This window comes from Lissotriton helveticus, chromosome 3_1, assembly GCF_964261635.1.
Source record: "Lissotriton helveticus chromosome 3_1, aLisHel1.1, whole genome shotgun sequence".
NCBI classification, from domain to species: Eukaryota; Metazoa; Chordata; class Amphibia; order Caudata; family Salamandridae; genus Lissotriton; species Lissotriton helveticus.
Genome location: NC_136061.1, coordinates 1,427,884,590 through 1,427,899,486, shown reverse-complemented (window position 1 = coordinate 1,427,899,486; position 14,897 = coordinate 1,427,884,590). Strand labels below are relative to the sequence as shown.

The 14,897-nt window shown below is 43.4% G+C and overlaps 1 protein-coding gene across 1 annotated transcript in view; it reads left to right on the top strand.

Moving 5' to 3' along the window:
• The window catches only part of PTPN4 (protein tyrosine phosphatase non-receptor type 4), a 1,253,225-nt gene that overhangs the window by 380,865 nt on the left and 857,463 nt on the right, over nt 1-14,897 (top strand). The window contains exon 11 of the mRNA XM_078682081.1: nt 1,549-1,612. Within this exon, the coding sequence (XP_078538207.1) occupies nt 1,549-1,612 (64 nt within the window). The remainder of the gene's footprint in view (nt 1-1,548; nt 1,613-14,897) is intronic.

Sequence of the window (14,897 nt, the reverse complement as noted above, 5' to 3'; positions counted from 1 at the left end):
GCTTTTATAATAAAAATAAGTCCGCCCTACTGCCTTTCATGTACCTTTTCATAGTGAACAGCTTAGACATGACATACTCAGGTCATCTATATTGAGCATCACCTTTCCGACAAGGCAAACATCAGGCCTGCAGTCATAAAATTATACATGTCTTCAAACTTATAGTTGACACAACAATATACCACCACACTGGTAGGGGCCTATGACGGATTCTAGCTGTGGAAGTTTTTTACCCCCAGGATTCGTAAGAAGGCCTTATGGCTAGTGTGGCCGAATTTGGAAGTAGGGAGCCGCTTTAGAGTCCTGTTGGCTCTGCTTCCTGTGATTTTGGGCAAACCACCTAATCTCCCTGCTACTTAGAAATGTGTAACGTAATTGGGTTCTCATGTATAGCACTCACATGTCCTCAGGTCACATTTGTGCTATATAACACTGCAATAAAAACCCTACTGCTTTGCCTGTTACAGTAATGTGTGAGATTACACATAACAAAACACCTTTCTACTAGCTTTAAACTAGTGTAATTACAATCTACATTAAGTGTATAGTGACTTTAAAATTACTTTAGCAGTAAATGTTAGGCGTACTCTTTTGTCAAAAGTTTTCATAAACTGATATGGCCTGCTTCCTTGAACATTGGCCTATAACCATAACCACCTCAGCACTCTTGTTTTGAACATAAGCTTTCCCACTAGACAAAAACTACAATGCAAGCAATGTTTTTCAGCAGAAGAACTCCAATTATGACCTATGAAATGCTGTTCACAAGGTAACTAATGTGTAGGTTGCGCCAATGCTCCTTTCTCAGTAATGCTTCTAAACCTCTTTTTCTCTGGTCGGGTACGGTCTGGTCACAACTCTGTCTAGCTATAACTAAAAACCAAAACAAAGAGCACTAGCACCACTGTCAGTAGGTTGAAATGAAATATACTGTATAGAGTTGGAATAGCTGTAGAGCACAGCCTCTTTGTGCATCAAGAAAATGTCAGTGTATTCAGTGCTACACATTTCAAGAGAGATAATTGTGTGCTACTACATAATGTAACAATAATATGGATGCCGCCTTATTGTAACACATGTTGGTAATTCAGGGAGAGATGATGACAATTTGAATGCAGTTTATAGTGGGGCCTTAATAAAATGGTGAACCCCAGCTTCCAGAACCAGTATGTACAGGCTGGGTGACCGGGGCTAGCACTGTTGTATGACTCTCTATTACTTTGTTACAGAGGAGACGTTCATTTACATCAGTGGTGTCTGTTTTCACTAGCAGCTGTTATTATACCGCAATCCAAAAGGCATCAATCCGAATGTTTCACATAGTATCCTCCAGATCGCCCAATGAAAGGCTTTCCAACCTATTGGGGTATTTAGTTGGCCTCTGTTACAAACTTTACTTACTTCTCTACATATGTTTTTTTCCTTAGCATTGAAATGCATGATTTAGTTGGATTAGAAGACTAAGGGGATGTCATACTCTTATTCTGGAACTTTGAAGACTAATTTATTGTTGACGTATTTGTATATTTTGCTTTTCTTTTTGTTTAGGTTGAAGATTGTGAAAATATCTTTCAAGTGTAAACAGTTTTTCATTCAACTAAGAAAAGAAGTGGTGAGTGTACTCCTAACTGTTACCTGTGACAATTAAATGGAATATCCTGCAGGAATTAAACTGCTGCATAAATTCATTGTAAAGATAGTTTGCCTTAGCTTTTCGGATTTCATAACATGGTCAGAATGGGATTCTTATTCCATATTGATAGTGCTTATATGTATACATAGGCTTTCCTGTTTTCAGTTTCTATTTTGGGTAAATTGTGGTGGGGTTTTTTCAGTGTTTTCAAGTGATTTCAATACCTTAAAAAAAGTTATTATCAGTGGTTACACATTTTCGCGCCACTAAAAACAACGGAAAATGTGTTTTTCAGGTGTTTATGGAACGTTTTGCTTTTATTATTGCTTGCTTTCTGCACTGATAGCACATGGTACATAGACAGTGTGCATATAGTGTATATGAGGTCCAAATAGATTTTTGCAAATTAAACTTATTGTAGTACACCATACAATACTTCTTCAGTGAGTCTTTGGTCATGTGCGCTCGCTCTTTCTTTCCCATGTAAACTTATGTGAAAAGGCCCTCTCAACATTGGCACTTGGGACGGGCAAAGCCAAAACAACCAGTACACAATTTGTTAACTCTGGCCACTGACCTAGCTTTCCATGCCAATACTGCTTGGACTCAGTAGCATCAGCTAAGGGACACAGTTGGGATGACTCTTTCTTTGATAAATATTTGCGTTTTAGTTCCTGTGCATAAGAAAACAGTGCACCAGGATGGACTAAAAAGTCAATAGCATCCCTCTTAAACTTTGAAGATTGTAAAAATGCTTTCAGCATACCATCTAACAAGTGGCAAGGATCTCTTACAGAGAATCACTTCAGCTCATGTATCAATTTTGGCAGGTCATCACACAACCTTTTCATAAACGTAGCTGAACCACTGCAAATACAATCAATATCACTCCAATCTTTGTTGAATTTGGAAAGAACCTATTTTGCAGAGCATTCCAAGTGACACTGCGTTCCATGTTTTCCAAAAGTCTGGTGTCATGTTTTCATCACTATCCCAGATGCTTGGTGATAGCGCTCTTTTTACATATACTTGTCACTATACCTTGCATTAAATGTTTAAAGCCTGAGACGTTGGCAATTCACCTACCATCAATACTGAGCCACTAGAAACTGGGGGCTGATGTATTAAGGGTTTTTACCCATTCTTTGTGGGTAAATGTGATGACACATATTAGTAAAGATTCTTATGAAACCAGCCATTATACATATCAGTGAAAGATTCTCTACAGTTTATAAAATAATTAAACAAGACCTAAAACATGCTTCTAAGCTCTGCATCTTTAGACCAAAGACCACAAAACTGTAAAAAGCAAAAGGAATGAAGTAACAGTAGTTTAGTGGCATCCCCAAACAACAAAACTCATGCCGAATACGGTTAGCCCAGTCTTTCTTACTGTTCGCTTGTAGAACAAAGTTACATTGTATTACCCCTTCAGGAAGAAACAAAAATGACTATTTAGCTCTCTTTTCCCTTTCTTTGAATGGCATTTAGTTTGTGGTTGTGCAGGTGTTTTTTCAGTGTTTATATGTTTTCACTGGTGAGAGCTTTTTCTCTTTCGGTGGGGTTTTATCAGTTATTATAGGTTTAAACCTAAAACCCCACAGCATATGTATACAGTATAGCCTGACAAAATATTGCCAATGGGTACAAACTGTATACAAATGCTTTTCTGTCAGTCAATAACAGTGTGTGGGGTAATATAGAGAGGATACTGAATGCTTAACTACATAATGTGGCCCAATATATCTGTGGAGATGTTCTTGTGACATGATGAATGACAAGGCCATAGGCTGCACAAGGAAGGATGCCTAACCTCAGAATGGACTTTATAACCCATAGCGATCTCTACTCCTAACTTTAACCCTACCTAAAGGACACATTTCTTTCACTAATGGATTTTCCTGAGTGGAAGGGCACTGATCTGTTCTTTAGTTCAACAGTGCTGGAAGAGTTGCCTTAAAACTGGAATGGTGTGGTGGCAACAAGCTGAAGGAGGAGGCCTTATGATGATGTATAAAATTTGTGATAACATTTTTGGTAAGCTTCACCACTTTAGGAGAGCAGGCCACAGGGAAATTGCCTTCGGGAACCGTGCCTCCTACTATGGACTTCCACTCTAGAGACTGCAGACTGGAAGGGGGTGATGAGCTGAACACCTTTTCAACATTGCCCCCAGTGCAAAGCCAAATACCTGTGGTAGGATGATCACAATGACTGTAGCCTGTGTCTTTTTCTGGACCATGACAACACCTCCTGTGAGTCCTGCCTCATCTTCTGCTCAAAAACGACCCAAAGGTAGTGTAGGGAAAGGTGCTTGCCACATCCTAAAATAAACCACCAGGCATTCTACGAAACCCCAGACATCTTCAGGGAAGAAGGCCCCTTCTGGGCAGAAGTAGGTGAGGAAGCTGACATGTCCGAAATTTCCGCAGTGCAGGCATCACCTAGTCCAGAGACCATTTCCACAGGCCCTTTAGAGCACAAAGAAGAAGATGACATCAAACAGGCACTGAAGACCAGTGGCCCTTGAACACAGGCCCCTCCTAGGGTTGGAAGTATGCCACCTGTTTTCAAGAACCTAGCTAGCAAGCCAGGGTCACATAAAAAGTTCCACGCTGAAGTAAAGCGCCACTCCCGCAGGAGTCGGGCATTTGGCCACATGCACAAACAAAAAAGACTGCCTCTTCCAAAGTCCCTGCTTCCTTTGGGTTCCATTCGGCACCAAGAGAAGGCTTCAGAGTTAACTGAGGCTCTGCCAATGGCTTCAATCCTTACTGGTTGTTGAGGCCAACCCGCCAAAAGAGCTTTGAAGATCTGTCTTCAAACCGGAAACCGGCACGAAAGGCACCACTAAAAGCAGCTTCCGAAGTTCCTGTCGACAGCTAGATCAAAGCTGCCGATTCTGCAAAGACTCTGATACGAGCTTGACAGCATGCAGAAGCGTCTCTTCATTCACCTGGTCACCGGTAAGATCTGCCTGCTAAAGCCTACAGAGGCACTTGCTCATAACAGAAGTCTTACTTTTGAAGGAGAATCCCCAGCAGGCTTATTTACAAAAGCAGTCCTCTTTACATAAAAAGCCACGTCCCTCCGATTCATTGGTTCTCCATACTGCCCACAAGCGGGTCTCTGTTGAAACCACAGGCGCAGTCTCGCCACCCGACAAGGAGAGTAAGAACATCGCCACTGTGGCCAAAAGGATAGTTGTAGGGGCAGCCACTCATTGGTGCATAGCCAACACTGTCCGACTCCTTTCACATTATGACAGGTCCCAGTGGGAAGAGATGCAGAAGCTAATACTTCCTGAGGTCCACAGAAAGAAGGGGGTGGGGAGAGATAGTTTCCATAGATAAGACCTTCTGGAATGCCAACATTAGTTGTGCGTTCAGTGCCCTGGACACAGCTTCTAGTGGTATCAACACCTGCGTTGTCCTTATGCACCTCACTTGGCTTTGAATCTCCAGGTTCAAACAAGAAGTCCAGCTGCATCTATTCAACCTCCTATTCAGCTGAAAATATCTGTTAGGCCCAGAGGTTGACAAGCTGCTTCAAAAGATAAAGGCCAGGAAATTGCAATGTCTGTTGGTTTCCTGCCACAAGAGGCTCCTTTCGAGGAACCAAGGCCACTTAACCCAACCACCTGCAGTCCTTCTAGAGACTACAGCATATCTTACTCCATCAGGCTACTAGGGGTTGTCCCAGGGGATGCATACTGCGGTAACAGAGGCAAGGTCAGAGATGGATCTGGTGAAGTAGCTTTCCCTTTTAAGCAGTGACTTGCCTTCTCAAATGTGGGGAAAATACGACATTTCCTCTCTCACTTGGAGGAAAACATATCGGACTAATGGGTATTAGTGGTGGTTCATCAATTTTACCGCTACTTCTCACAACACCTCTCAGCATTTTCCACCACAGACACATGCTCAGCAGAGAACCATCTCTGCCTTCTTGAGGATGCGGCAGAAGTTCTGCTCCAGAAAGGTGCAAGAGAGTGCCTCCACATCAACAGGACAGAGGGGTTTACTCCATGTACTTTCTCATCCCAAAAAGGATGGCTCCTTAACCCCTTCCACGCTCATGACAAGCTGGGCTCGTCATGAGGTAGCCTCCTGCTACGCTGATGACGAGCCCAGCTCGTCATGGAACATTTGTTTTTGCATTTTCCAGCACACAACGGGAAAATGCACCGCATCGATGCGGTTAAGTCCCATCTTAGACCCTATGAAATGTATATACAAACAAGGACAAGCCCTTATATCCAGACCAGGTCCTGGGTTAACTAGATAAATAAATAGGAAAATAGGAAAATACAAATAGACGGATGGCTAGGTTAACAATTACGCAATGTTGTGCGATTTATAATTCTAGTCCAATTAGTTAGAGCTCTAGGGATAAAGTGAAGGCCATTCAACATTCACCAGAAGGTGTGGAAAATCCAAACCATTAAATAGAACATAGGGTATATCTTGAGCTCATATTCCAAGTAAAAAGTTCATAGAGACAAGATGTTCTTCACAGATTTCTTCTTTATTCCAACGATTATGTATTTCTTCAGAGAAAACGAACGTGAATATTGTATCTTCTTCCAACCGTCCGTAGCAAATGTTAATTTCCAAATACCGATATTTACTATGTTACTCGTACCGGCATTTTCAGTAGATAGGCGTCTATCTACGTTCGTTTTTGGAACAATATTCGAGATTGAATATTCAACAAATTTTAACTTCATTTGGACATGGAAACTTATAATGAATTGCCCTGAGGAAGTCCGTGGTTGATTGAACACAGGACGAAACACGTGTTTGCTAGTGGCAGCTAATTCTGTTCCTCTGAAGAAATACATAATCGTTGGAATAAAGAAGAAATCTGTGAAGAACCTGTTGTCTCTATGAACTTTTTACTTGGAATATGAGCTCAGGATATACCCTATGTTCTAGATAAATAAATAGCAATGGTTCAGTAAGTTCAAATTCAAACAAAGGCCTACCAATCCCTGACATTCAAACAGTGGGGGTGAGGTAGAGGACTGCTTAGTTGAACAAAAGGCCCATGATCAGGTTGATCTCCAATGTATTATATATTTGTCCTAATACATTCACACTCCTTTACTTAGTTTAGGCAGCGCAAGGTGCTCAAAAGTAATCAGTATGTGGCAATGTTTTTACATATATACAGTAGCAACACTGGGTGCCATAGGATAATACATCATTCTATTCAATGTCCACTAAAAATCCTAGTTCAGACATAGGTGTACTAGGTAGCTATTACACTAATGTCTGAACTAGAAGTCACAGTCAACTTTGAATAGAATTGTGTCCTAGTCCAGGGGTAGGCAAGAGAACTAATCCAGGCACATAACAAGTAGTAGTTTTTTATATATATAAGTGAATGATATACCTATGTTTTAAAACTACAAAGTCAAGAAATATTCGCCAACACTAGAAACTAATCCCACAAAAACATTTTTGGCAGCCTTTGTACAGAAAAACGAAAAATGAAAGTTGAAGATATAGTTGGCAAGTCTAATAGTAACCTTTTTTCAGGTTTTAGAATGTTGTTGAAATGGATTTTAAGCATACCTCATATCAAAATAAGATGTGATCTTTACTTGTGGTCCACCCCCCCTCTTCATGTGCCGACAATCAGTGTATACCATTCACAGGTCTTTGTGAATTGAAGGTCTCTATCCTGAAGACAAAATGTGTTGTACTTTACATCGAGGGGCATCACTGCCCGATGTCATCTACAGGAAGGAGGTAGCTGTTCTAGTAAACTCTTGTTAAGTCATAGCATCATCAGATTATGTGATGGGACAACAGGCTTAGTCTGAAACATAAGCTGAGCATTTCTTAACATTTAAAGGGCACTGTCATAGTCATGAAGCAGATAAGTCAACCATTTTTCTAGGACATTTTCTCACCACTCATGATTGTCTCCAATTCTATTCGGAGGTTCTCAATTTGGAGATATGAATGTAAGACTCACAGCAACTGTTTTTAGATAGTCTTGCATAAGAATGTTGAATTTTATAATGAAAGGTGCTAGACAACTTGGTGGTATGCAGTTTAATTGTTAAGCTTCATGCCTTGGTGTGTAATCGGTTCTCTATTCCCTACGTTCCTTGTGCATTTTAAGCAGCCATCATTAACTGATGTGGAAGAAAATTTTCTAGGGACAGCTCAAAATCCTCCATCAACTGTTGGACTCTAGTAATGTGCCCCCACTGTAGAGGTCCCCTTTTGTGTGCATACCTTTTTCCTGCCAGGTTTTTATGCCTTTCCAGCAGTGAATGTGGTTTAAGTCCTGTATACACTCTGTTGGCATGGCTGCTGCGTTGGGTATCTGTGTGCAGGTCTTTTGCAGTTATCAAGCCCAGCAATGTCTCCCACCAGCCTGTGGTCCAAAGCTCTTTTTTTGGGTTATGACAGTCCCTCTGTGAGGCCCTCCGGTTTTGTTTCATGGCTCAGCACCCTTCCTACCCCAGGAATCTTCTCCGAAACCCATCTCAGTAACCACTGCAATTGTGCAGCCCAGTAATAAGCTTCCATATCCAGGGCTGCTATTCCTCCCTTATAGTGTTGGGAGCTGTATTTCGGCCAGGGCCCCATTGTGCCTACCTGTCCCCCTTAACAAATTAGTTAATAAAGTATCCAGCGCCTGAAACCAGCTCTTAGGTACAATTATGGGTAATGTGCTCAAGTACTATAGCAACTGGGCAAGAGCTATTATTTTTTGCCCAGTGATTGTCCCCACCATGGAAATTGGCAGTGACCTCATTAACCACATGTTTCTTCAGCATCTAAATTGCCTGTTTCAAGTTTCCCTCCAGCCGATCTATTTCTACTTCATAATTCTGGACACCCAAGTATCTAACAGTTGTTAATTCCCAGATAGGCCATACCAGTGTCTGTGATGCAGCGTCTTCCTCCCTAGCCTGGCAAATGAGCGACAACAGTACATTTTCGCTGGCATCTTGTGCACTTTCTTCACAAGGAATGCTGACGCCTTACTGCTCCATCATCTGTTTCAGCCACACTTCCTAGGAACATAATCATTCATTTTACTTCAAAGCATTGGAGTGGCCTTGCCACTCTGAAAATATTACAATGTGCTTGCCTTTCTGAGTCTCCAACCCTGTACTGTAAATACCTTCTGTCAAGTCCACCTGTACTTAAAGATCCTCGGAGGCAGTTTTGAGTTCCACCACAGCATGCTCAGTTCTGTTGATGTGATATATTTTCCGATCCCGAATGGGCCTACGATGACAGTGTTGCTGCGGGGCGTCTTGCACCGCCAATTCTCATGGTCTAGGGTCAGCTTTTCATCTCCCCAGGGACCTACAACGTGTAAACCAGGTCACTCCTGGACTGCCATGACCATGTGATGTCACCGCTGACCGCCCATTGCAGGTCGTGTCACAGACACTGCCATCTTGATTCTGCCATGTGGCATTAGCCCTTCATAGATTCAGCTTTATCTCGGATTAATCTGACTTCGCTATCCTCTGCTAAGCTCCTACGCCCAAGCACAAGTTCATTTAAGCGCCCAAAAATCAGGTGTTAAATCAGTCACCCCAAACTTACCGCTTGTACCCTCAAAATCCTAGGTGCTTGACTGGTCGAATGGACCTTGGCTGCCGTTTACTGAATAGATCTGAAACAGAACGTACACAGTCATGTATATGATCAACTGTCAAGTTCTTTATTTTCAGTCACTAGGGAGAGATTTGAGTAGTTTTAAAAGGGTTTCATTTTCTAATTAAAATGTAGGTTTTTCTGATTCTTGGTTTATTAGGCAAATACCAATTAGGCTACAGCATTGATACCACAAAAATATTGTCATATTATAATGTGCATACAGCACTTTACATAAAGGATAGAATACCTATTCTAAGAAATGGGGCGCAAATGATGTCAGTCAGAACCCATGAAGAGCTCAAAAATAAAGTCTAGAGTTATTTTAGCATGAAGCAAAAAGTCAATAATTAAGAATTGCAGAATTCCCCATAAAGAAAAATAAAGCATAGATAAAATAAGCCGTAGCAAAGCTTGGGTTTTAATAAATGTCAAAATAAACGCAGCCTGAATCTCAGCTGATCTGCTTTTCTTCTCCTCGACTCTCCACTCCTGTCATCTGCTCTCCTGCACCCAACGCTGTTCAGATAAAATCCCTCCAAATCTCTGATGTGCTAAAACGAATCTGAAGCTCCTAAACTAGTAATGCGTTTTAAAAGCTGTAATTAACAGTTGCAAAAAGTATGACCTGTTCTTTTCACCGTCCATTAGAAATCTCTGCATTCTCCCAAGTCATCCATTATACGAGTTGGCTATCTTCTTTGTGGCAACAATAAAATCTTTCCCACAGCACAGTTCGAATCCAATTTTTAAATGACTTAATTTCCTAACCTACTTATTAAGCATCTGTTTATTTTGGCTAAACACATGATCTGTAAGCTGTAAAGAAACGTATTAGGCAGCAAGTCATTAGAGACATAATATGGTAATACATTTTGAAATGCATGTGTTTTCTCTTCTCTATGGGAAACGAAACAAGCTTTAAGTCAGTTACGAATGGGGCTCTCTTTAAGTAACATTTTACTAGCAACAAATACGATATCAGTATAAGTTCGAGGTTACATACTGTAATTTATGTGAGGTGTCTTTATTTCACAAACGAAAGACACATTCTGTTATCTGGAATGTCAAATTGTCTTAGAACCAACTGAATTTCTACAAACTTTAAATTCTAGTTAGCTGTCACTGTTTTCTGCACTAGTAAATGTTGTGTTAATCGTGTTAATAAAATACAAGCTAAATGTTATAGCTGCACACATGTTTATCATAAGTTAAAAATACATTATATAGATAAGACAGAATCTAAACTAGTGACTATTAAACTCAAACTATTTTCGTGCATGTTTTATAAAAAGGGAAAGGGTCTGGTTAAAGGCCTTTGAATATCAAAGCCTCATGTTTTCATTGTTTTTAGCACCAAATGTCTGCATGTCATGTTTGAAGCCCAAGGCAGATGTCATTCTAAAACGTTATGAAAGTCAAATTTTATTTCAAAATTTATTTCTAACACTCTGCTCACTTATATGTCGACTTCATGACTGGCACCGCTGCAGGATGAAGGTGATAGCATCCAGCTCTATAGAGCAAAGCCGATATTGTGCTACTACTTTGGCATCAGGCCAAGCCCCCCCCCCCCCCGCCCCCCCCAAAAAATTATTTCATATATTCAGGAGTCTTGGATAATCAATTGGATAACTAAAATTCAGCCCTCCACCTCCCTCACCCCAAATATACCTACTAGGGCAGTATTTCCCAAACTATGGATCGCCACCTGCTGGTGTGCGTAAGCAGATTTTTAGAGAGTCTGGAAAGTCTGAGCAATAAATAACAAGCATTGGCATAGCCAATAGGTCTCGCCTTTGGGAACTTATACGTGTTTTCTTATGCAGCTCAATATCCTTGGTGCAACTACATCAAGTGTTGCATGGCTAAACACTTATAAGGTCCCAAAGGCGAGACCTATTGGCTATGCCAATGCTTGTTTAATCAAGGAATGATCCACTATTTGTTGTCCAGTCCAGAGCTTATCTCATTGAATGTACCAAACTACAAAGCCATGCGCTCTTGTAAAGCACTTGAATACTTTGTTAGGGAGGTGCCATCTTAAGTGCCACTGCACTTACTTTGGTTTTTCATGGTTAGAAGTGAGCTTCTGTCCTAATGGAGGAATAGTCTTTAACTAGGTACAGATTTTATTAATACCGGTGTCACTTCTAAGTGTGCCATTAACAGATGCTGTTCTCTTATTACTACCAGAAGCTTTATGAACACATTTCACCGTGGGTGAAAGTCATGATGTCCGTGAAATGTACGCGAAGGAGCTTAACTATTTCTCATGTCAAAAAACAGGAAAACAATGATCTTGTAAAATAGAAAATGGTTTTCTGAAGTGGATTTTGTTACAGTGGTTGGTGCGTGTTTATTCTTGCTGAAACCGTTCCCGTTAATGGAAACTTTGCTTTGCTGCACATTTTTTTGTATCCTCTAGAAGGGTTCCTGATTAGGCGCTCTTTTGTCTGTAAACCTAATTTACGAAAACATCCTTGTCAGGAGTATCTGCGTGGAAATAGAGGGGTTGCAGGTTAGCTTTCACGAATATTTTGGAATCATGAATTCCGAACTCTTCTTGCTATGAAACCTGAAGAGGAAGAACAAGAACAAGACATTTGATATTGTAGTATTGTGACTCGGAAAAACACGAGGGAGAACAGAGATTGTCTTTATACGCCCTCCATGTCTGTGAACTGCACAGACTGGTGCAGACGAACTAAAGTTAAGTTTGAGCAGACCTTGGCCACGTTGTCTGATTGTTGAGCAATCGATGTTCGTGCGTTGCGGTCGCCCGGCGCGTCCCCGGCTGGGAAGGTGCGTGTCCCAAGATGGCGCTGGCGATAGTACGGAAAGGGACTCACTGATTTACCAAGAATTACACCTTTTGCTTTCACCAATTCAGAATAGTGCATAATATGCCATTATTGCTCGTTATCGACTATAAACTCACACGAGCATTTGCTTTTAGATATTGACAAGCCTGGGTAATACAAAAAGGATATAGCAAGTGGGTTGCAGATGTAGAACTGCATGTGTTATTCCACACACCGGGAGCCTTGCACTAGTGCTGCCCATTGCATGTTGGTATCGTATGTTATTCAAAATTGGTGAATATATTTTCCTTATACAAAAGCCAAAATAATTGGGCTGAATACCTGCAGGCGGGTATGTGTTGAAAGTAGCGGGTGTCTAAAGGGGCGGGGCAGCACAGGACTAAAAGAGGCGGGGTTTGCTAATGCAACATAGGGCTCAGGTGAGCGGTCATGGTGCTTGGTCTAAGTGGCAGGTACTGTGAGGCCGTGGTCCCACCACCAGCCACTGGGATGGAGCCGCGGGAGAGGTGACGGATCCCCGCCTGTGGCTGGCGGAAAGTGCAAGAGATGCGAGCGTTGCTGCGGGTGTCGGTTGCGCAGGTATGCCAGGCATTGTGTTGGGACCCGGTGCAGCTCACTGCCTGCGACCTGCTGACCGACGTGCTGCGGCAGCTGGGGAGATGGTGCCAGCGGTACAGCGAACTATGTGAGTACCTGGGGAGTTTATGGTGTGAAAAATGCTAGAGAGTGGGTTGAAGTTCGTGTATGGCAAGAGGAAGAGTCGCTTTCGGGATTCCGGTAAATTTCTGCACCGGGTGAGAGGAACTAGGGGTATAGAGTTATGATCACAAGTGCTACGTTGCCGGCCATATGCCTGTTTGCTATGCAGACGTGTGTGACAAAGCAGCCCGTGGTTGCACATAGCAAACTAAAACAAAAGCTGGTCGCAGGATGTGGACGCGACCCCAAGGCTCAAACCTTGCTTTCCCAGCTCCAAAGTCGGCAGTCTAGCAGTCAGACCACATCGTCTCCGATTAAAGCTAACGTGTGAATAATTCTAACTCGTGCAATGCATTAGCTTATTTTGCCTTCGAGCACTGGCTGTGGGCATAACGCAGAACGTGTCAAATGGATGGAGTGTAGCGAGGGGCGGTATTCAAGTGACTCAGCTGTCGAGGGGATGATTGAATGTCAGATGCGCCCTCTAGTGAATGCGAGGCCCGCTGCTTTTCACTTTTCAGTCCTAACGCCGCACTTGCGGTTTTGAAGGCAGGCGGCAGTGTGAGTCATGCACGTGAGAAGTGGCTAAGTGGAGAGCAACGAATAACAAGCATGGCTGCGAGGCCCAGCCACCACCTTGCTATTACGAGCATGCGCGCGCGCCGGCGTTCAGCTTGCTATAATGTGCATGCGAGCGCGCTCTTATGCGCGTTCTAGCAAGCTGATCGCCGGCAAAGTAGCATTTCTGAGAGCTACTAAAGGTCTCGGCCGAGGGCAGCGCATGCGCTGGATCAGGCCGAGACCTAAAAATGCCTTAAATTCGCGATTTAACTTGTCAAGTTTTCTGAAGCTTAAAAGACAAACGTCAAATGCCAGGCTTTATCTTCTGACAAATTGCTGCAGGATTGGTGTTTACACTTCTTTCTCTGACTGCAAAGTAAAAGGAGTTTTTAAAGTGAATTATGTGACAATATTGCTGAAGTACAGGTAATGTGAAAGAAAAGGCTGTTTTCTTGCAACACAACAAATTTTGTAAATGAAATGTATTCATTCAGCAGTTAGGAAAGGAAAAAATAAAGCACTTTTTTTGCAATTCTGAAGTGTGCTGGAAGATTAAAACAAATCTAGACATTTTACTAAGTGATTACAAATGATGAATATCCACAGAAACCCTATTTTCAAACACATTATAATTTGTGTGCTTTATAGTTTTTGCAGTAAATGTGTATTTCTGTGCAAAATTGACGCACATTTCTATGGAAAATGTGCTGTTCGTAAATGACAATGCGCATCACATGATGCTTTATTTACATTTAAAAATTGTACATGGGGGCGTGGCCAAGATGGCGGGCTGACTGGTCGCTCCTACCGTGAGCTCCTGAGTCCCCGGAGCCCTTGACCCTTCTCGCACCGCAGATCTCCCCCGGATCTGGTGGAGAACGGAGCGGTAGCGGCTGAGAGCCCGGTGGGGGCATCTTTGGGACCCTCGGAGGCGCGGACACGCAGAACAGCGCCTCGCAGAGCCGGCCCCTGCGACGAGCGGACGCTGCAGCTTGCAAGAGGCCAGGCGGGAGCGGAACGTCTGATCTGCGGCGCCTCGGTGAGGTGGAGTGATCCCGGGCCCTTTGTTCAGCGGGAGTCCGGCCGGGTCCCCCCTTGGCGACGCTGGTGCCCCCTGGTGTGAGGGGCGGGAAGCCACGACGGAACGGCGCCCTCCGCCCCTAGCTGTGTGAGGAGTCGGGGTGGAGCGCTACGCGACCCCGGGGATTGGCGGTGCCCTAGGGCCTGGCAGGCCAAAGACGCTGACGGACTTCCCTGGCGGGCCCCGGCTCTGGGGTGCTCGGATTGGGCTCCGAGGAGACGCCTATACCTGCCTGGCCGACCCGTGACCGGTGGGCCTACTCTGGAGTGCGGTGGTGTGTCCTGGGCCCTCTGACCACCGGGGGCCCGGTCGAGTTCCCCCCGGCGGCGCTGGAGCCCCCTGGAGTGAAGGGGAGACGGCCACAGTGGAGCGGCGCCCACCGCCCTGGGTGGTGAGAGGTGTCGAGAGGGAGAGCTACGCGACCCCGGGGATCTGCAGTGCCTAGAGGCCTAGTGGGCCGGAGA